Source organism: Saimiri boliviensis, chromosome 3 (assembly GCF_048565385.1).
Source record: "Saimiri boliviensis isolate mSaiBol1 chromosome 3, mSaiBol1.pri, whole genome shotgun sequence".
Taxonomy (NCBI): domain Eukaryota; kingdom Metazoa; phylum Chordata; class Mammalia; order Primates; family Cebidae; genus Saimiri; species Saimiri boliviensis.
In genome coordinates this window covers 155,643,344-155,661,506 of record NC_133451.1, presented here as the reverse complement: position 1 = coordinate 155,661,506, position 18,163 = coordinate 155,643,344, and the positions used below count along the sequence as shown (strand labels likewise).

The following is an 18,163-nucleotide window of genomic DNA, read 5'->3' as shown; positions in this document are numbered from 1 at the left end:
TGTTGCAACCAAAGTAAATTAGAAGTTACAGCAGAGTAAGGATATGATTTTAGTAAGTTAGTTAAAATGTTTTCTTCCAATAAGAGGGACTATAAAATGGAAATAGCAACCAACAAATATTGAAGTTTTCTAATTAAACATTTACTAGATTAATATATCAAGGAATTTTAGAATAGGCTTTCTATTTAATCTGGTCATTCTAATATCCAATCTTACATAATTTTATACACATCAAAAAATAATATCCATCTTATTAGACAGTATTTCATCAATAAATTATTTCAGAAAAAAACATAATCATGTCATTTACTCCTTGTTAACATGGTTAGTTTTAGAGCAGTCAAAGTCAAAAAAATTTTCCTGTGGAAACAGTGTCTTAATGTTTCAAAGGTATGTCAAACGACAATTTTTAGAAATATTTTATCCACGTGTAGAATTCTAATTTTTAACGTGTGAACGTAGTTTGGTGAAATCATGTTAAATCAAATTTAAATATCACATCAGAATTACTTCACAGATATAATGTCAATGATATGTGTATCATCTTTTCTTGGCAAATATTAAGAAAATGTGTTTATTTTATTTTACAAAGATATTAAATGCAATGCCTTTATCAAACATTGCAAATTAAGAACTATAGTAGAATATTTAAATATTTTAATTTCTCATTGTTTTAGTCATTAATTGGGTTGTCATTTGCCCTCAGATGCTCTGTATTGTAGAAGCTATCTTGCTTCTTCAGTAAGAAGAGGAAAAATAATCTCACAATTCTCAACATAAATGTTTAACAACTGTACATTAATTGTATCATTTTACCCTCTAAGCATTATTTACTGAATTTCAGTTAATCTGGAAAACAATTACGCAGGCAGAATGTGGCAAAAGTTCAGCAAGATCAAGAAGAGTATTTATGTTATTTACTGATCATAGCAGTGTTATTTGTCATTGGATGTGTTTTTCCCCTCCTATTTCCATGTGTGTTATTGATACCCAAGGAACTCAAAAATACTTAAAATATTGGTATACTTGATGATTTTTCTGAAAATCTTATATTTTTCATATTACAATTTCTTGGGTTCTTTATCTTTTTCAAGTCTAATTTTGTAGTGGTAAAGGCTTTGCACTTAACATCCTTTTATGTTCCTTTTTAACAAGGAAAAACAGAAAATAACAAAGTTCCATATTTTTTACACCATGGAGTAGTAAAATTATTTTATATATTGTTGGTACTTAAAGAAACATCCCTCTGCTAAGTCAGACAAAATTCTTATACAGTAATTTGTGAAACTGTTCAGTAGAATATTTTTTTTTTCAAATCTTGGCGTAGGTTTTAGATTATAGCATTCTGTAAGAATGCAGGTAGATGGGTGTCGCCAGAGTATTGCAGGCAATAATAAGACTAAAATTCTAATACTTTTAGTGTGCATGCATGTATTTCTAATCACTGTTATTTTTTAAGTATTTGTAAAATTAGAAAAATTGCTTTTATTTCTTGAAAACTTGTCACATGCTTAGTTTGAAGTTTTACTCTCCAGATGTTTTTGAGTTGCATAAAAATCTTGCATTCATCATGCAAAATATATTAAATTTCACATGAGACTCAAAAATTTCTGAATGATAGAACTCAGACTTCCAATATATTCATACATGCTTGAGCTGAAAGTAAGCAGGGAATTTCAGCTCTAAGCACATTTTCGAGACAGTTATCTGTGAGTGAAAACAGGGTATTATAACAAAAGATGAGTTTCAATCTTAACTATAGTGTTTGTTACTGTGAATGCTATAATAATACATAAGTAAAATGAGTGTAAATGTAATAAATTATTTTATACTGCTGTATACATCGAAATAAATAAAACTAGGATACATATTATGCCATTTTTCCATGCATGGATCTTCCACTGACGCCTGTGGGAGCTTTGAATAAAAATCAGTGGCAAAATATGGCTCTAAGTTTAAAAACATCTAATGCTGATTTAGTAATTTTAGTCTTAATATAACAGGTCTAAGGGGACATCTGTTCAAAACTGAGTCTCATTTGAAGCAGCATATGCTAGGTTTTAAAGGATTTCATTATATTTATAGTTTTGAAAGAAGACATTTAGTTCTATATGATTCTCATGATACCCAAAGTGAATCAAAGAAGTATATATTTTTCCACCTAATACTGTATTTACTTTTTAACTTTTTTTGATGTGTAGTAATACCAAGGGTTCATGAACATTAACATAGAGATTGCACAGAAGACATGAGTGCCTTCTAGCAACAAAAGAGAAATATTTTATCTAAAACTTTAGAAACACAGCATTTCATATTTAAAGTTGATAGGAGTGTAAGGAAAAATAAAATCCATATGGGTATCATTTTCCAAGAAGAAAATATGAATTAAGGGATAAATACTTCTTACAATATTAAAATAATCTGAATTAATCCTACAGAAATTTAGGTCTCAACTACAAGGTAATAGAAGAAACGTGCTTCTTAATCTCATGCGTGTTCTCTGTAACTGATTTACTTGAGTTCCAACTGCATGTATCTGGACCCAGGTTCACTTTATAAGGGAACGAGTTGGTGGGGGGAGAGTGTGGCTAGGTGTTTCTTTTGCTTAATAAACCAATTTAGTGGAAAAGAAGTGAAAATACAGAAGAAGGATAGTTCTCAATGAAATCTTATCAGCTATGATCGGAATTCGCCTTGGTTCCTTCCCCCCACCCCATGTATCACTACCTTTTATCCCTTACTTTCACTCTTTCTGGGAAATATATCATAGACTCTAACTAAGATTATGACTTTTCAGTGGTAAGATTACATTATATTAGATTACAGACGTATACTGAGGTCTGACAGTGAAAGAATGTAAGAATGCATGGTACTATCTGCCTTTAGGAAAATCCTAATTTCCAAAGAAATTAGAGGAAAATATTAAATAATCAAATAATTAAGTGATCAGAATTTGTGGTTGAGAGTTATCAGTGGCTATGAGATCAACTGACTTTATAGAGATTATAACATAAAAACATAAGTAAATAGAATAGAAAAAAGATTAGAAAAACATTGATATATATCATTTATGTAAAAGCAAATGGTTCTTTGTGAAACTCTTTTCAGATATATGTATAAAATAGGTCACAATGTAAAATATATTCCTTACTGTGAATCACTCCCCAAAATATTTGAAAAGCACTGCACCATATGATCTGTATTTCAAATTTAAACTTATTTAATGCTGTGGAAAAGAGAAGATATTTTTGAAGTTACCTCACATCTGAATCTTAATCTTTTGCCATTTGTAAAATATGCATAAGTACACTTAATTGTAGAATTTCTGTGAGAATTAGATGAACTGATGAAGCTGAAATGCATAGCACAATGCTAACACACAATTATAACCGCCCAACAGGGTCACTGTGCCCACTGCTTAGACAGATCCAACTTATCAAGACAGGGGGATTGCAATAGAGTAAGTTATTCATGCAAAGACTGCTGTTAGGGACACCAGAGTTTTATTATCACTTGAATCAGTCTACCCAAGTATTTGAGTACTCAGAGTTTTTAAGGATAATTTGATGGGTGGGGGGAACAGTGAATCAGGAGTGCTGATTGGATGGTTCAAAGATGAAGTCATAGCACGTAGAAGCTGTTAAGCTGCCGTGTGGCACTGTTAGTTCCCGGGTAGGAGCCACAAGACCAGATGCACTAGTTTATCAATTTGGGTGGTGCCAGTTGATTAAGTGCAGAGTCTCCAAAATATCTCAAGCAGTGATCTTCGGTATTACAACAGTTATGTTATCCCCAGGAGCAATTTAGAAAGGCTCAGAATCTTGTAGCCTCCAGTTGCATAACTACTAAACCATAATCTCTGATCTTGTGGCTAATTTGTTAGTTGTACAAAGGCGGTCTAGTCCCAAGACAGGAAGGGGGTTTGTTCTGGGAAAGGGTGGTTATCAGCTGTTTCAAAGTTAGACTGTAAGCCATGTTCCTCCCAAAGTGTCTTGGCCTATGCCCAGGAGTGAAGAAGGACAGCTTGGAGGTTAAAAGCAAGATGGAGGTGATTAGTTGGGATCTCTTTCACTGCAATGATTTTCTCAGTTCTAATTTTGCAATGGCAGTTTCACAATGAAAGTAGTATATGTTATTAAATTTCCTTCAACATTTAACCACGGATCTTGGTTACCGAAAGTATAGAATACAGTCTACAAACAAAGATATTCTTTTCTGAAAATTTTAACCTGCCACAGAGTTGTGTCTAAGTAGTGCAAATTTCAAAACCTCAAGATGAAAGTAGAGTTGCTGTTGGTATCCACTTATCAGCTCAGTTCATATTTGCCTCTCCATTTATCAGTGGTATGGAGTACAGGAAATAAAATTTACATCTGGCTGGATGCCTTTTCTTCCTCCATTTTCTTTTACAACCCTCAAATAGTCCTCTCTCTGCACTATTGAAAAATACAGGTGTCTGTGTGCACTAGGACATAGTCATCCAACCCCAATGTCCGTTCTGAATATGTATTTCCATATGAATAAATGTTTGATGGGAATACTGCATATTTGACAGCATCATTTTGTTTGCATATGATTTTCATAAAAATAAATTTAGGCAGTATTCAGTTTCTGCTCAATAGAATTGAATTTTAAAAGTTCCTCTACTAGTAGACTTCTTGAAGTTGTCATTACTTAGCTTGGCAGGGCCTGTTCCCTACAGCTGACCTTTGCTTGTTCAGAATATATCTAAAATTCCCTCTTTTTTTTTTTCTTTTGAATCAATTAAAAGTTTTATCTCCTCATCATGAAAGCTAGGTTTCAAATTTCCCAGTTAAGATGAGGTAGTTCAAATTAATCTGTAACTTAATTGATATTTAAGGGAGTATTCCTAATATAAGGGAAATACATTGATCCATAATGAAAATTTTGTGTGGATGGAGATATTTTTGTTTTGATTTGCTTCTTTATTTTTCATAGAAAACGTCTGATGATGACTGGGCAATTCCTCAATCAACCTGTCTGAATGATGGGAACATTTAGATAACATTGCAATCACATCATCTGAAACACAATCCCCATCTTCCTTTTCTCCCTATCATTGTGAATAACTCTTCTCTTGATCATGCAAAAAGGAAGAAAAGAAGTGTTGGCACAGTGAATTGTGGAAGCTGACAACTCTAAATTTTATTTCAAAAATGTGAGAATTCTCTTATTCCCAGTTGTGTTTTCTAATTAATAATAGAGTAATAGACAGTGTCAAACTTCTCTGGCAACATATTTCTCTCAAAATTGTGTGTGTGTGTGTGTGTGTGTGTGTGTGTTTGGGAAGAGTAATAACAGGCTCATATGAAAGAATACATGAATATGAAGAAAAATATTTGTATTGTAGCTAAAACATCTCCCTTTTGTCCCCCTCTAATACTTTAAAGTATCAAAATGTCTGGTTGAAAAGCAATTGTATTTGATCATCAACAAACTGGCATAGAATATACCAAACAAAACTGAATTAAAGACAGAGAGAGTGAGAGATGTGTGTGAGAGTTACATTTTAACATACATAAGTGAAAATAAGAAAAAAAAAACTTAATGAAAATAAATAATAAGTAATTTTAGTTAAAACCTGACAAAGACTGAAATAAAGTGATACAGTACTCTAGGTAAGAAGCAACATTAAGAGGTCTATTAAATTTTATTTTAAAATGAAGTAATATTAAACCACCTCATTGAATGCCTCCATAGATGTTTACATTCTTTCTATTGCCTCTTTGATAATGATGTATGGCCTTCACATGACAGTGTTTGCAAATATTACTCAGTTTAAAAGTGTCTTCCTGATTCTAAGATGATGTACTTATAACTTCAGAAGCCAAAACAGTGGAAAATTGGTGATACCGCTAACATCATGCAAACATATGTAATACTGGCATAACTTTTTAACAAGTTATATGATAAGGATACAACACTGTGGTTATTGGTTATAGATGTTGCTACTGAAGTGGGAAGCAAGTTTCTAACTGCAAATCAGTTAGGTAGGGCGAAAAGGACATATTCGGTGATTTTTACCATTTAGATATTAGCAGAGAGTTTAGTTTCGGAAGTACTTTTGTGTGTGAGAGAAAGCATTTTTTAACACTGTATGGAAGAGTCTATCCCAGTCCTAGATAAGACAAAACAAAAGATAAATATAAATTATACAAAGAACTAAGAATTGCCTAATTTAGATTTAGCAAGACAGCCTACCTGGCTGATGGCTCATGCTTGTAATTCCAGCACTTTAGGAGGACAAGGTGGACAGATCTCTTGAGCTCAGGAGTCGGAGACCAGCCTGGGTGACATGGAGAGACCTTGTCGTTAGAAAAAAAAATTAAAAAACAGCTAGGAGTGATGGCATGCGCTTGTAGTCCTAGCTACTTGGAAGGCTGAAGTGGGCAGATGGCTTGAGCTGGAGAGGCAGCGGTTGCAGTGAGCCAAGACTGTGCCACTGCACTACAGCCTGGGTGACAGAGTGAAACCCTTGTCTCAAAAAAAAAAAAAAAATTAATTACATAAATAGGAAGATAACTTGTAATACTGGAAATAGACATTGGGGTAAGAAGAAACTACTGTAAATCTCTAGGTAAGGAACAAATAAGCACAATTGACTTAGAATGGACTGGTAAAAATGGATGGGAGGGGATATAATTGAGTTACATTTCAGAGGACAAATAGACTGTACTTCTTCACTACCTTGATGGTCAGTAGGCTGATGAAGGTAAGGGAGAAATGATGATGGAGGTTTTCTTCTTTGCCAGAGAGGACCCTGCTGCCATTAGACAATTGATGCAAAGGAAAAAAATTGTGCAGGAAAATATCTTGTTTGTAGAAAGACTTTCTAATTACCATTTAAGTTTTAGAACGGTGGCTACCCATGAGGGGCCTACACTCCATTATATTTAAACAATACCACAGTATTTTAAAATTTTTATTCTAATATTAAATGGTACCATCCGGGCTGCATTCTGCTTCATTCTCTGTATAATAACTGAAAGTTATTAATACTATTTAAATTATATCTCTTAAGTACAAACATTTTCATTCATAATGTTTAGAAATAATTTTATAAATATATCATATGCAAATTTAAAAGTTTTAAAGTTTTCTTATATGTATAACTTTGGCTATTGTATATACCAAAATTAGGCTTGACCCATGTAAAAAGGATACAGGTTAAGTCAAACCTTCTGGCATTTTTTTTTTGTAACACACACATAGCAATACTTAATAAATACAAAGAAATATTGATAAAAAATTTAAAAGATTTAACAATTGTAAAAGACACTTTAAAATATTTCCTTTGCATCTGAGTTCAACTAATATTTTCAGCAAATATTTTTGAAAAAGTCTTAACACCTTCAAGTTGTTAATTCTGTATTCACCAAATATCTTCTAACCTCTACTAGTAATTAATCTTATTTTTATTTTTTTATTTTTTAAGTGGGTCCCACAGAATAATAGAATTTTAATGTAGAACAGGGTCTTAAAAATATTTTGGTCTGAATACCACGCATGAAGAAGATGACTAACAAATGTAAGTCAACTCATGGTAGTACCTAACAATAAACCTAACAACTTACCCTAATCCTTTCTCTTGACTCTGAACTCTCCACCTGTGCTATGTCTCCATTCTCTATGTCTTATTTTAAATTGAAATCTCGGGAGTAGTTATATTTGAAAATGTACAAATAAATTACAGCATATAGAACCTCACTCTATATTTAAAATTTTTTATTTCTTCCTATCTTCACCCATAAGGATGATTCTTTCATATAGGGCACCATTAAATCTGGCCTAAGAAACTAAAGGCAGTTCTTACTATTCTTTTATGCATTTATTTTAAAATGAAATGTATACATTTTTATTCCTGTTAATGACATGTTATATTGGTAGTGAATAAGCACAATTAGAGCCAAATATGAGTACGTCTCCCAGAGAAATCTAATTGAACAAACTGCTGCATCACCAAGAGTAAATCTGACTAGCCTGATTTACAAAATCATCATTTCACCTAGTAATTCCATCCAAGTTAGCTCAACTTACTTCAACTAATTTAGTGAAACATTGAAAGAAAAATTGGAAGGCATGTAAAGGGTAGTTTAATCACTTAAAATTTACCCCATTGAAGGAGGCATTTTCACCATAGGGTTATAAGGATGGAGACACACACACCTAACAGTGGACAGAGGAATAAGAATGACAGCAATTTGTTAGTCAAATAGTCTCAGAGCCTGGCGGAAGATCATGCACAACAAAAAAGACCACGTTGAGGCTGAACTCCGGGACAGCGCCAACAAACTCCCACATTGAATAGTCTGAGTAATTCTGTGGGGCTCGCCCTGGAACTGAAACCTCACTGCTTACGGACAAAACGGAACTGGGCCTGGGATCCCTGATAAGGGCAACTCTTTGGCTTAGGGAATTTTATCTTTGGGAGCAGAGTAAAGAAGGCTTAGGCCATTTGAGTCCCTCTTGGTTATACCAGATATCAAAGCAACACATAATATTGGGCCTTAATTTTAGATCCCCATTAGCTCCGTGAAGTCTTAGCATCAGTTTATATCTTTGTGATAAGTAGATTGCTATGCAGTAGAAGACATATCCCAGGATGTAAAGTAGGCAGTTGACTAGGTTAAAGAGGGCCATGCATGAAGTAATATTGAAAAACTAAACTTTAGTGGTGTCCTATTTATGGCCAATAAAGAAAAGTGAGGGACCCGTGTGGCATTATTGCAGAGAATACAAAAGGATGTGGATTTGAACTAATCCAGACCTATAGCAATAGCGGGGGCCCTACTTGCCAGGTAGTAGCATAAATAGGAATTCTTCAAGGATGGCACTATGCCTCTTACTCAAACTGGCTGCTCAGGGTCTTGAAGGGTACATGGAAGTTGCGGTGAATAACTTATTCAAGAGCCCAACATTGTCTATTTTAAGAAGTAAATGCCTAAATCAATATCAATAATGTTTATAACTTTAAAGGAATAAGGAATGTTCTGGTGAGGCCTTGTATTATGATCCTAGTACAGGTAGTGACATCTGTTGCCTTGATTTTTATATCTTGTCTCTGTGGGGCAAGAGGTTCTCAGAGATGTTTATCTCCAAGGGGTCAACTCTTAGACAACAGAGTGAGATATTGTGAAAATGTACAGAAGAAGCCATTTCCTGTTTCGGGCTTTTGGCACAAAACTGACCATCTTATGTTTGGCCAGTTTTGCTAACCCTTTCGTCCTGCTGTTTATCAGGGACATCATGACTAAGGGATGAAAAGCAGTAAAATTCCACTGAGCGCCATCATATATAATGGTGGTAGTTGATCCATAAAGTGTATCAACATGTTCCCTCAGTTGTTCCCAGGAGGCTCTCCAGGTTGTCAAGAGTTTGCATAAGTGAATTGATCTCTTCTAGAACTGAGGCATCAGACAAGGGGCTGAGGAGAGGTGAGGCCACTCACTCTTGCAGGGGGAATACAATAGAGGGTCCAGTTTGGTGCCAGTCTGTTGAAGGAAGCCCTAGGTAGCTGTGCAGAGCTTATGGAATACTCATTTCATGACTCAAGGCATAATGGCCTGCTTGGTATGGAGGATCAGAAGCTCAGTGTCTATGAGACTTCTCTCTTTCCAGAAAAGGCCAGTATGTGGCCAAAACTTGCCATTCTAAAGATGTATGGTGTAGGGGCCAGGGAGAAGTCTACCATCAGCTTATGGCCGTGGTATAGCGACAGTATAGAGATTCCAGGAGCAATGAGAAGTAGTCAAATTGTATACCTTTATTTCAATGTTGTTCCCTCTCCCCATATCCAAGATGCCTCCCTCCTTTTTCTTTCTTTTTTTAATTTTTCCCCTCTATAAGCTGCTCATATTTATAAACTTTTTACTTTAGAAAGCCCCAAGTAATTATCATTATGGTTAGGGGCCTTTTCCATGGAATGGTTGCATCATAGGGTTTAAGGACCCCAGACTTAAGTTGGGTTTTAAATAACACCTATGCTATGCCATAGGACTGTCATGGGTATTTTACCCTGTCAAGCTGAGAATCATGATCTTTGTTGTAACAGAGAAACAGACAACATTTTGGCACAACAAAGAGTTCTGGGATCACAACCCAGAGGTCATTGGAAAAGCCATTGTCTACTATAGGCATGCAGCCTTCCTCCTTTTTTTTAATCTCTCTTTTCTCTCCGTACAAATTTCCTCAGAATATTTTGAATTTCATGTAAAGTTTAGTAGTCACAGCCTTTAGCTTGTTTCCTGATCCCTCTTGGTGCAGACCTTCTGTATGGTTGAAGATAAAAAAGTTGGGAGCCCAGCAATCCACCTATCGACAGCTGTCTCCTTCTCTAGGGAATACCAGTCAATCTCTTCAGTGCTGGGGTCTGTAGCTAGTAAGGTCATTCTGACTGTGAGGCAGTCACGGCAGTCAAGTATTTTGCCTCCTGGTAAACAGCAACACTAAGAAGAGCCAAGGCACTTTTGGGTAGGGTTTTTCTTTTCTTTTTTTTTTTTTAATTTTTTTTTCTTTTTTATTTATTTTTTTATTGCATTTTATGTTTTGGGGTACATGTGAAGAACATGTAAGGTTGTTGCATAGGTACACACATGGCAGTGTGGTTTGCTGCCTTCCGTCCCCTCACCTGTATCTGTCATTTCTCCCCATGCTATCTCTTCCCACCTCCCCACCCTCCCACCCCTCCCCCTTTCCCCCCCAACGGACCCCAGTGTGTAGTGCTCCCCTCCCTGTGTCCATGTGTTCTCATTGTTCAACACCCACCTATGAGTGAGAACATGCGGTCTTTGATTTTCTGCTCTTGTGTCAGTTTGCTGAGAATGATGGTTTCCAGGTTCATCCATGTCCCTACAAAGGACGTGAATTCATCATTTTTGATGGCTGTGTAGTATTCCATGGTGTATATGTTCCACATTTTCCCTATCCAGTCTATCATCATTGGGCATTTGTGTTGGTTCCAGGTCTTTGCTATTGTAAACAGTGCTGCAATGAACATTCGTGTGCATGTGTCCTTATAGTAGAATGATTTATAATCCTTTGGGTATATACCCAGTAATGGGATTGCTGGGTCAAATGGAATTTCTATTTCTAGGTCCTTGAGGAATCGCCACACTGTCTTCCATAATGGTGGAATTAATTTACATTCCCACCAACAGTGTAAAAGCGTTCCTATTTCTCCACATCCTCTCCAGCATCTGTTGTCTCCAGATTTTTTAATGATCGCCATTCTAACTGGTGTGAGATGGTATCTCAATGTGGTTTTGATTTGCATTTCTCTAATGACCAGTGATGATGAGCATTGGGACAGCAGTTTCACTACCTCTCCAATGTTTTAAGAGGGGTGGATAACACATGCTCCTAAACTCTCTCATTATTTTTCTGTCAGGTCCTTGACCATGGGCTGCCATGGATATTTACCTTTTACCCCTAGGAGTCAGGAGGATGCATGGGATGCACTGAGGGAAACAGTGACACAGGAAATGGGCAAGGTAGCTACGCTTGCCTGAACGGCAACTCTTGTTAGGCCACCTGGGAGCCAGGCTTCATTCTTTCTATATTGGTTTCCTTCTTTTCTACAAACCTGACAATGTGTCATCCCATGTTCCTCATGGGGATATGCAGTCACAGTTAATATCCACATGGCTGCCCCAAGCAGCTAGTAAATGTCACCACATTAGATGCTGTAACCAGAGGGCTTTAGCTTACCCTTGGTAGGTAGGACTCAAGCACCAGACTATCTTTAAGGTGCTGTGTCGTCACTACTTTTATGGGCAGGAGACTCAGGCACAGTTATCAAAAAACAGACCAAACCCAACAGTCACCCATGCCCAGGTATTGTCAATTAACAAGAATTTTTCTTTCGGGAAACAACAAGAGCTTCCTAGAAAGCAAAGAGAGGGAACAAGATGGTACTGGAAGCAATTAGTGGTTTGTTCCCACGTGGCCTTCTGGTATCATGAAACCACTTAGTTATCCAAAAGCAGTGACTGAAAGTTGACCAGGTGTCCTTGGTCATGGTTTGACTTTAAGAGGTTATTTTATTTGCCTACTATTCAGTGTACTGATGAGGGAGGGATATCCGCCCTGATGTTATTGGGATGAAGAATCTGCAACTGCACACTAGAAAAATAGCATCTGCAGCAATGTATTACTCACAGCCTGGGAGAGGAGGACACTGCACTCTGCACAGAACCACATGGAAGTGGCACTTGGAAACAGAGGGAACAACCAGGGACTGTGGGAGAAAAGCTTTGTGTTTCAAGAAGTGCACCCTGGTTTCCAAGGGGACGATGTGATTAGCTTATTTGAGTAATTCCATGTGTTCACAGGGAACTGAAGCCCACTACCAGGAAACCCAGAATAAGAAGGCCCTGTGCCTGGTCTCCTTCATAAGGAGGATGGTCTGGTTAGGAGTCCTCATCTTCTGGAGCAGAGTGGGAAGGGAACTTGAAGTTGGGCTTTTTGAGACCTTCCAAGTAATGCCAACGCATAACAATGGGCCTTAACTTTAGGCCTCATACATTGATGGTGAACAGTATGTAGTGTGAAGAAATCAAAACTACGTGAACGCTTGAAGAATTTAGGTCTTGGTCAGGCTTGACGCATGCCAAATTTTCTGTTGTTAAGGTTTGATTCTTTGAAAGAGTTTCCATATCATCTTCTGAAGTAAGTAGATTATTTTTGTAAATAAACTTTTCATGAACACAGGATTCCCCAGCTCCTTTGTAAACTTGTGAGAGAATCTCTTTGTGATTAAGGTCTGAAATTTGGTATTGTGTAACTTGACAGCTCATTTTCATCCATGTTGCAGGCACTTAGTAAGCTCTTTCAATCTTTAACTCCAAGCCTTTCAACTTTTAGTTTTCTTGAATTATTACTTTCATCATTTCTTCCTTCCTTTTTCTTTCTTTCTTTCTTTTTTCTTTTCTTTTCTTTTCTTTTTTTTTTTTTTTTTTTTTTTTTTTTTTTTTTTTTTTTTTTTTTTGATGCTTTGCGATTTGGTTGCTGAACCTCCTCTACTGGTCTGTCAATTTTCATTACTTTTTCTTTTCTATTTTCTGTATTTTAAAAATATACTTTATGGAGTATTTTGTTGTATATCTATTCCAAACCTCTACTGAACTTTTTATTTTATTATTATTATTATTGTTACTTTAATTCTAAGAGTTCTTTTTGTTTCTGAATGTTCCTTTTTAAAAATATTTTAACTCTTTGTATATGCAATACTTTCTTTTATTCATCTGAATACATTGATGGTAGTTTATTTTACATTTTACTTTTTCTGAATAGTGTTTCCTGGTATTATGAAATAGAGACTTTTTGTAATGTCTTATGATACTTGGTTGTCAGCTCATAATTAAGACGGTAGGTACTCTAAAACGCTGAGGGTAAATTCTGTCCCTGTGTGGAGGACTTGTTGAGTATGTTTGTCTTTAGGTTGATCTGGCTAACATTTAGTTGCAGAACTCCTGACCCCCATGTTTCAGCATATTTTTCTTCTTGGTCTTGTTAGATAATCAAGATAAATATTTTCAGATCTTCCTCCTGGAGTATAAGCCTGGGTTCTTGAATTCTGAAAACTAACTGGGAAAAAAAAATCTGGAAGACCCAAGATCCTCACTTGGTATGACGATGGCATATTAAACTGTGCCTCCTGTCTTCTAATCTAGGAGCTCTCTGTTTCAACCTCCTAAGACAATAATGAATCTGCTATCTTCTAACCAGAGGGAATACTTATCACCTACATGTGCGCAATTGATGAGGACGTTGGGAAGGTCAACTGCTTCTTAACATTTTTGGTCCTTTTTATTAGGCTTATTTTTACCCCTACTTCAGAACTAATTGGTGCTATCAATTACTGAGCCTTTTGAGTTTTCTGTGGGATAAACCAGGTTTCTTCTTTACACTCTTAGCTTCCAGCTAATGTTTTAAAACTTTCACTGTTAGTATGTCAATTATGACTTTTTATCTATTTCCAAATGTTCAGAATGTTGTCGTAGTTATTTCCTCAATTGTTCGTCTTTTATTTGTCATTATAGCTTTTTCATTAAATATTTTTTCACGTTCATGACGTTTTAGGAAGAAGAAGGGTTAGTGCATTAACTGACCTCTCCCCTCTCTGTAACTGGGAACTTGGAACTATGAACATAATAAGAAACATCTTCTAAGCGTAACACAGAATGTCATGAGGAAATTTGATCTTACATTATTGAGAATTTGAATGTGGGAATCTCTTTAGTATATTTTTCATTGCTGTTAGAGAAGCACTGATATGTTTGAAATTAAATCACATTTTGGAGTCAATAATTAAAAATTTAAATATACATAATTAACTTATTTTTTACATATCAATAAATAAGATAACAAAATATGTCATTCTTTTTTACATATGCCAGTACTAGAATAACTTATTTTTACCTTTTTGTAATATCATTATCTTGAAACCTAAAGTAATTTTAAATCAATAATGTTAAAACCAAAGGGGTAATGTGCATTGTTATATTTGTTATAGATTAGAATAGTGATTGTTTATTCAGTTGTCTTCAAGGCTAGACATTAAATTACAATATAAAACTCAATATAGCTTTTCTTTCATTGCGTTGGTTTATTTACCATATTACTCTATGTTGAATAGTGGACTGAAATTAGTGTCCAAGCAGTATTAGACAACTAGCAAGATTCAGTATTTGAGGTCAATTTAATTACACTGTGCATGACAGAAACCAGGCCATTTGGGCATTGCCTTTGCCACCAGCAATTGACACCTGAGTGTTAATGAGCTGATAATTAAGAGCTGGCACATACAGGCACATTTTACTGTTTGGGACTAGGATAACCATATGCTGCATAACTTCTGTGCTAAGTACTTTGCTAGCTCCAGAATTTACACAATTATATTTGTGAGTTGTTTTTTTTTTTTCTTTAATCTCATTTTGATGCAAAAAAAGATAAAAACTGTTATTTAAAAAATGTAAGTAATGGTACTCATCAATTTCAAGTTAAGAAACTTTCTAAAACTAGCAAGATTATATTTGGAGAGCAATATATTTGGGAAAAAGTAAGACTGAAAAATTTGTATAGCAGAATTACTTTTGGTTTAAAACCACACTGACAGAACTTGGATTTTGAAAAGTCTTTTGTAATATAAAAAGGTACCTAAGGCAATTTAACATGACTGTGTATATGCAGGGTTGACAGCCTCTGTGATGGCCTACAATGATTTTCACAGCCTAACATTGACAGCCCTGAGTAATATCTCTTCCCTGGATGTAGATGTGATATAGTAAACCACCTCTAAAAAATCAATGGGATAAAAGTGAAGTGATTTCACACTTTACATTAGGGTATCAAAAAGCTATTGTTTCCATTTTGAGGAACTTCTTATATACTGTCTCATTCTTTTTTGGATTGCTTGCAGAGCTATTGTGGAGGCAGCTACGTGGAGAGACCAATGTGGCACAAGATCAAGGGCTGCCACCAACCACATGAGTGAGCTTGGAAACAGACTCCCAGATTGAGCATTCAGATGAGACCACAGCCCCTGCTGATAGTTTGACTGCAACCTTCTGAGAGTCCTTAGCCAGTGGCACTAGCTAAGCTGAACTAAAATTTTTGAACCACACCGATTGTGAGATAACAAATATTTGTGGTTTTATGTTGCTGTGTTTTGGGGTATATTGCCATGCAGCCATAAATATTTAATACATTATGTAGGTGAAAATCCTATGTCTGATACAGGAATATGAAGTATTGATTTTTCTGGTGTGATGTGGCCATTTTAAAAAACAATATGTATAATGTACACACTGTTCCTTTACTTTCCTCTCCAAATTTCAGTTCTTGTTTGTTCCTCTTTTCCTGACCTCACACACAAAAAATAATTTGCACCATTTTTGGGATTAATCTATCGGCTTAAAAAAATAAAACTGTTCTCATCAGATGAAAAATGTATTAACTTTAGTGATTTTTAGTTGTGGGAATTACTTCTAATTTTTTTCTTTGAAACAGTTTGCTTTTCCATAGAACCCTCTGTAGGACATATAGCCTTTTATATGCAGATTCATATACTTATGCTTTGAAATAGCTCTGAATTCCCTGTAGCTTAAACTGAGAACATAAAAGGCCAAATGTTATGTTGAACTGAAGGATATAAAAGTGCACGTACATCAATCCAAAATGAGATATAGAAATGAACGGCTCTTCACACAGTGATGTCAGTTTTAGACAGATTATTGAAGGGTCTTTATAACTGCAGAGATTGCCATGAAAACTCTGCCTGGGGATAGTCTTATCAGGTTGCATTTTGTGTTTCTTCAGTACCAAAAGGTGAGTAGATGTTAAGTGAAACAAGAGAAATACTCTGTGACAAAAGTGTTAACTCTCTTCCCAAAAATGACATCGGGTTTCAAATAGCAAACACAGTGCGATCTAGTGATGGAATCATCTATCCAATCTGTCACTCTAGAGATGGCAACCTAGACGAGATGCTTACATTTTAAGAAGTTGATAGAAAACCCACACGGCAATCTTTAATGATTCCATTGACAGACAAAGGCCTCTTCTGCACAGGAGGGGAGATTATTGTGTCAGTGACAGACACATCAAGAGTATTTAAAGCACCCACATTCTTTCTTAACACCAGCAGTAAGATAAAAGAAAAACAATTGGTTTTTGTATGTTCACAACTTGAAATCAATACCATACTTATTTAAAAACAGATTATAAAAAAAAACCCAACTTTATATTGGAAGAGTATGTAGTGTTAACTTTTAATATCCCATAATTATCATGCCTATTTTGAATTAAGTAAAAATATATCTTAGAATTGTTCTCTTGCATCAGCTATTCATAGAGAAACCATTTTTTTTCTACTTACAGTGCATATCCTCTCCTGAAATTATATCCAAACAAAGGAATAGAATATCCACATTATCTGGGCTTGTTAGTATAAAGAAATGTATTCCAAAACTTAAGACAAAAATCTCCTTAATTCTGGTGTTTCTAGAATGTGCAGATATTAAGTAGGTACAATTGAAATCAGTACAAGAGGCGGACAACAATTTTTTGAACAAAGTATATACTTTGCAAGTAATGCTGATTCAAAGGTAATTGGGTGTGTGTTGAATATAACACTTAGGTATTCACTCTAAGCCAGGAAATTCTGCCATGTTTTGCACTTTGCAAACTTTACCACTTATAATCTGTGAAGTATGTATTGGAAGGAAATGATGATAGCTCAAGCAATAGTCAAGGAAAACATAATTGTTAATTAGCTCTGACACAATAAAAAAATCTAATCTATGGAAGTGCATTTTTCCTGAAATAATTAACATAAATTTAAAAAATCAAATGTTTTAAACATATGATTTAATGTTTACATTAAGTTAATGCCACTTCATCAATTTATACTTTGGGAAATAAGCAATGTATAATAGATAGCATGATGACTCTAAAATTATTACAAACTGAACTCTCCTCTCACTTTACTACTTAAAAATGTGAACTTGATAAAGTTTTGCTAGCTAATTCAGAGACACAAATTAGTTCTTATACCTGAATTAGGGTCATGAATTGAATTTTAATCAGAATGATGCTCAACAGAATAATTTTCATTTTATAGGGAGAATCTTCTATGATCTGGGGTACACTCATTGTATATATTCATGTGAAGTCCTCTGTTTGGTGGAAGTTCTGGGTAGAAATTAAAAAGCAAAATAAATATTTAAAATTTTTTACTACTCTTAATGACTTACTAAAATTTTTTCGGTCATTGGTGATGGTAATAGTAGTTTCTAGATTTTATCAGTAAGCATGACAAATCATCTCTTCCTGGTAAAGGGAATGAAAGGGCATCTCTACCATGAGTTTTTATATAACTCCATACCAAGATATGCATCAAAAGTAACAGAAATTTTGTAAGGAAATGCAACTCCAAACAGTGACACAAACCATGATAAGCATATAAGATTCATTTAAAAATAAATACTGAAATACTGAGATAATTCTAAAGTTACAGTGAAAGCTAATATTGATTGAGTGCTCCTTCTGTGATGAGTACTATGCTGGTCATCACCATACTCACATGAGAAAGGTACTATATTTAATTTGTTTAAAATGATAAAGATGTGAAAATCATGTAAAT

The 18,163-nt window shown here is 35.1% G+C and overlaps 1 protein-coding gene across 1 annotated transcript in view; it reads left to right on the top strand.

Annotated features, from left to right (window-relative positions):
• The window catches only part of PCDH10 (protocadherin 10), a 60,083-nt gene extending 43,119 nt beyond the window's left edge, over window positions 1–16,964 (top strand). Inside the window, exon 5 of the mRNA XM_039479188.2 lies at window positions 15,440–16,964. Within this exon, the coding sequence (XP_039335122.2) occupies window positions 15,440–15,510 (71 nt within the window). The 3' untranslated portion in view covers window positions 15,511–16,964. The remainder of the gene's footprint in view (window positions 1–15,439) is intronic.
• Window positions 16,965–18,163: the final 1,199 nt, after the last annotated feature.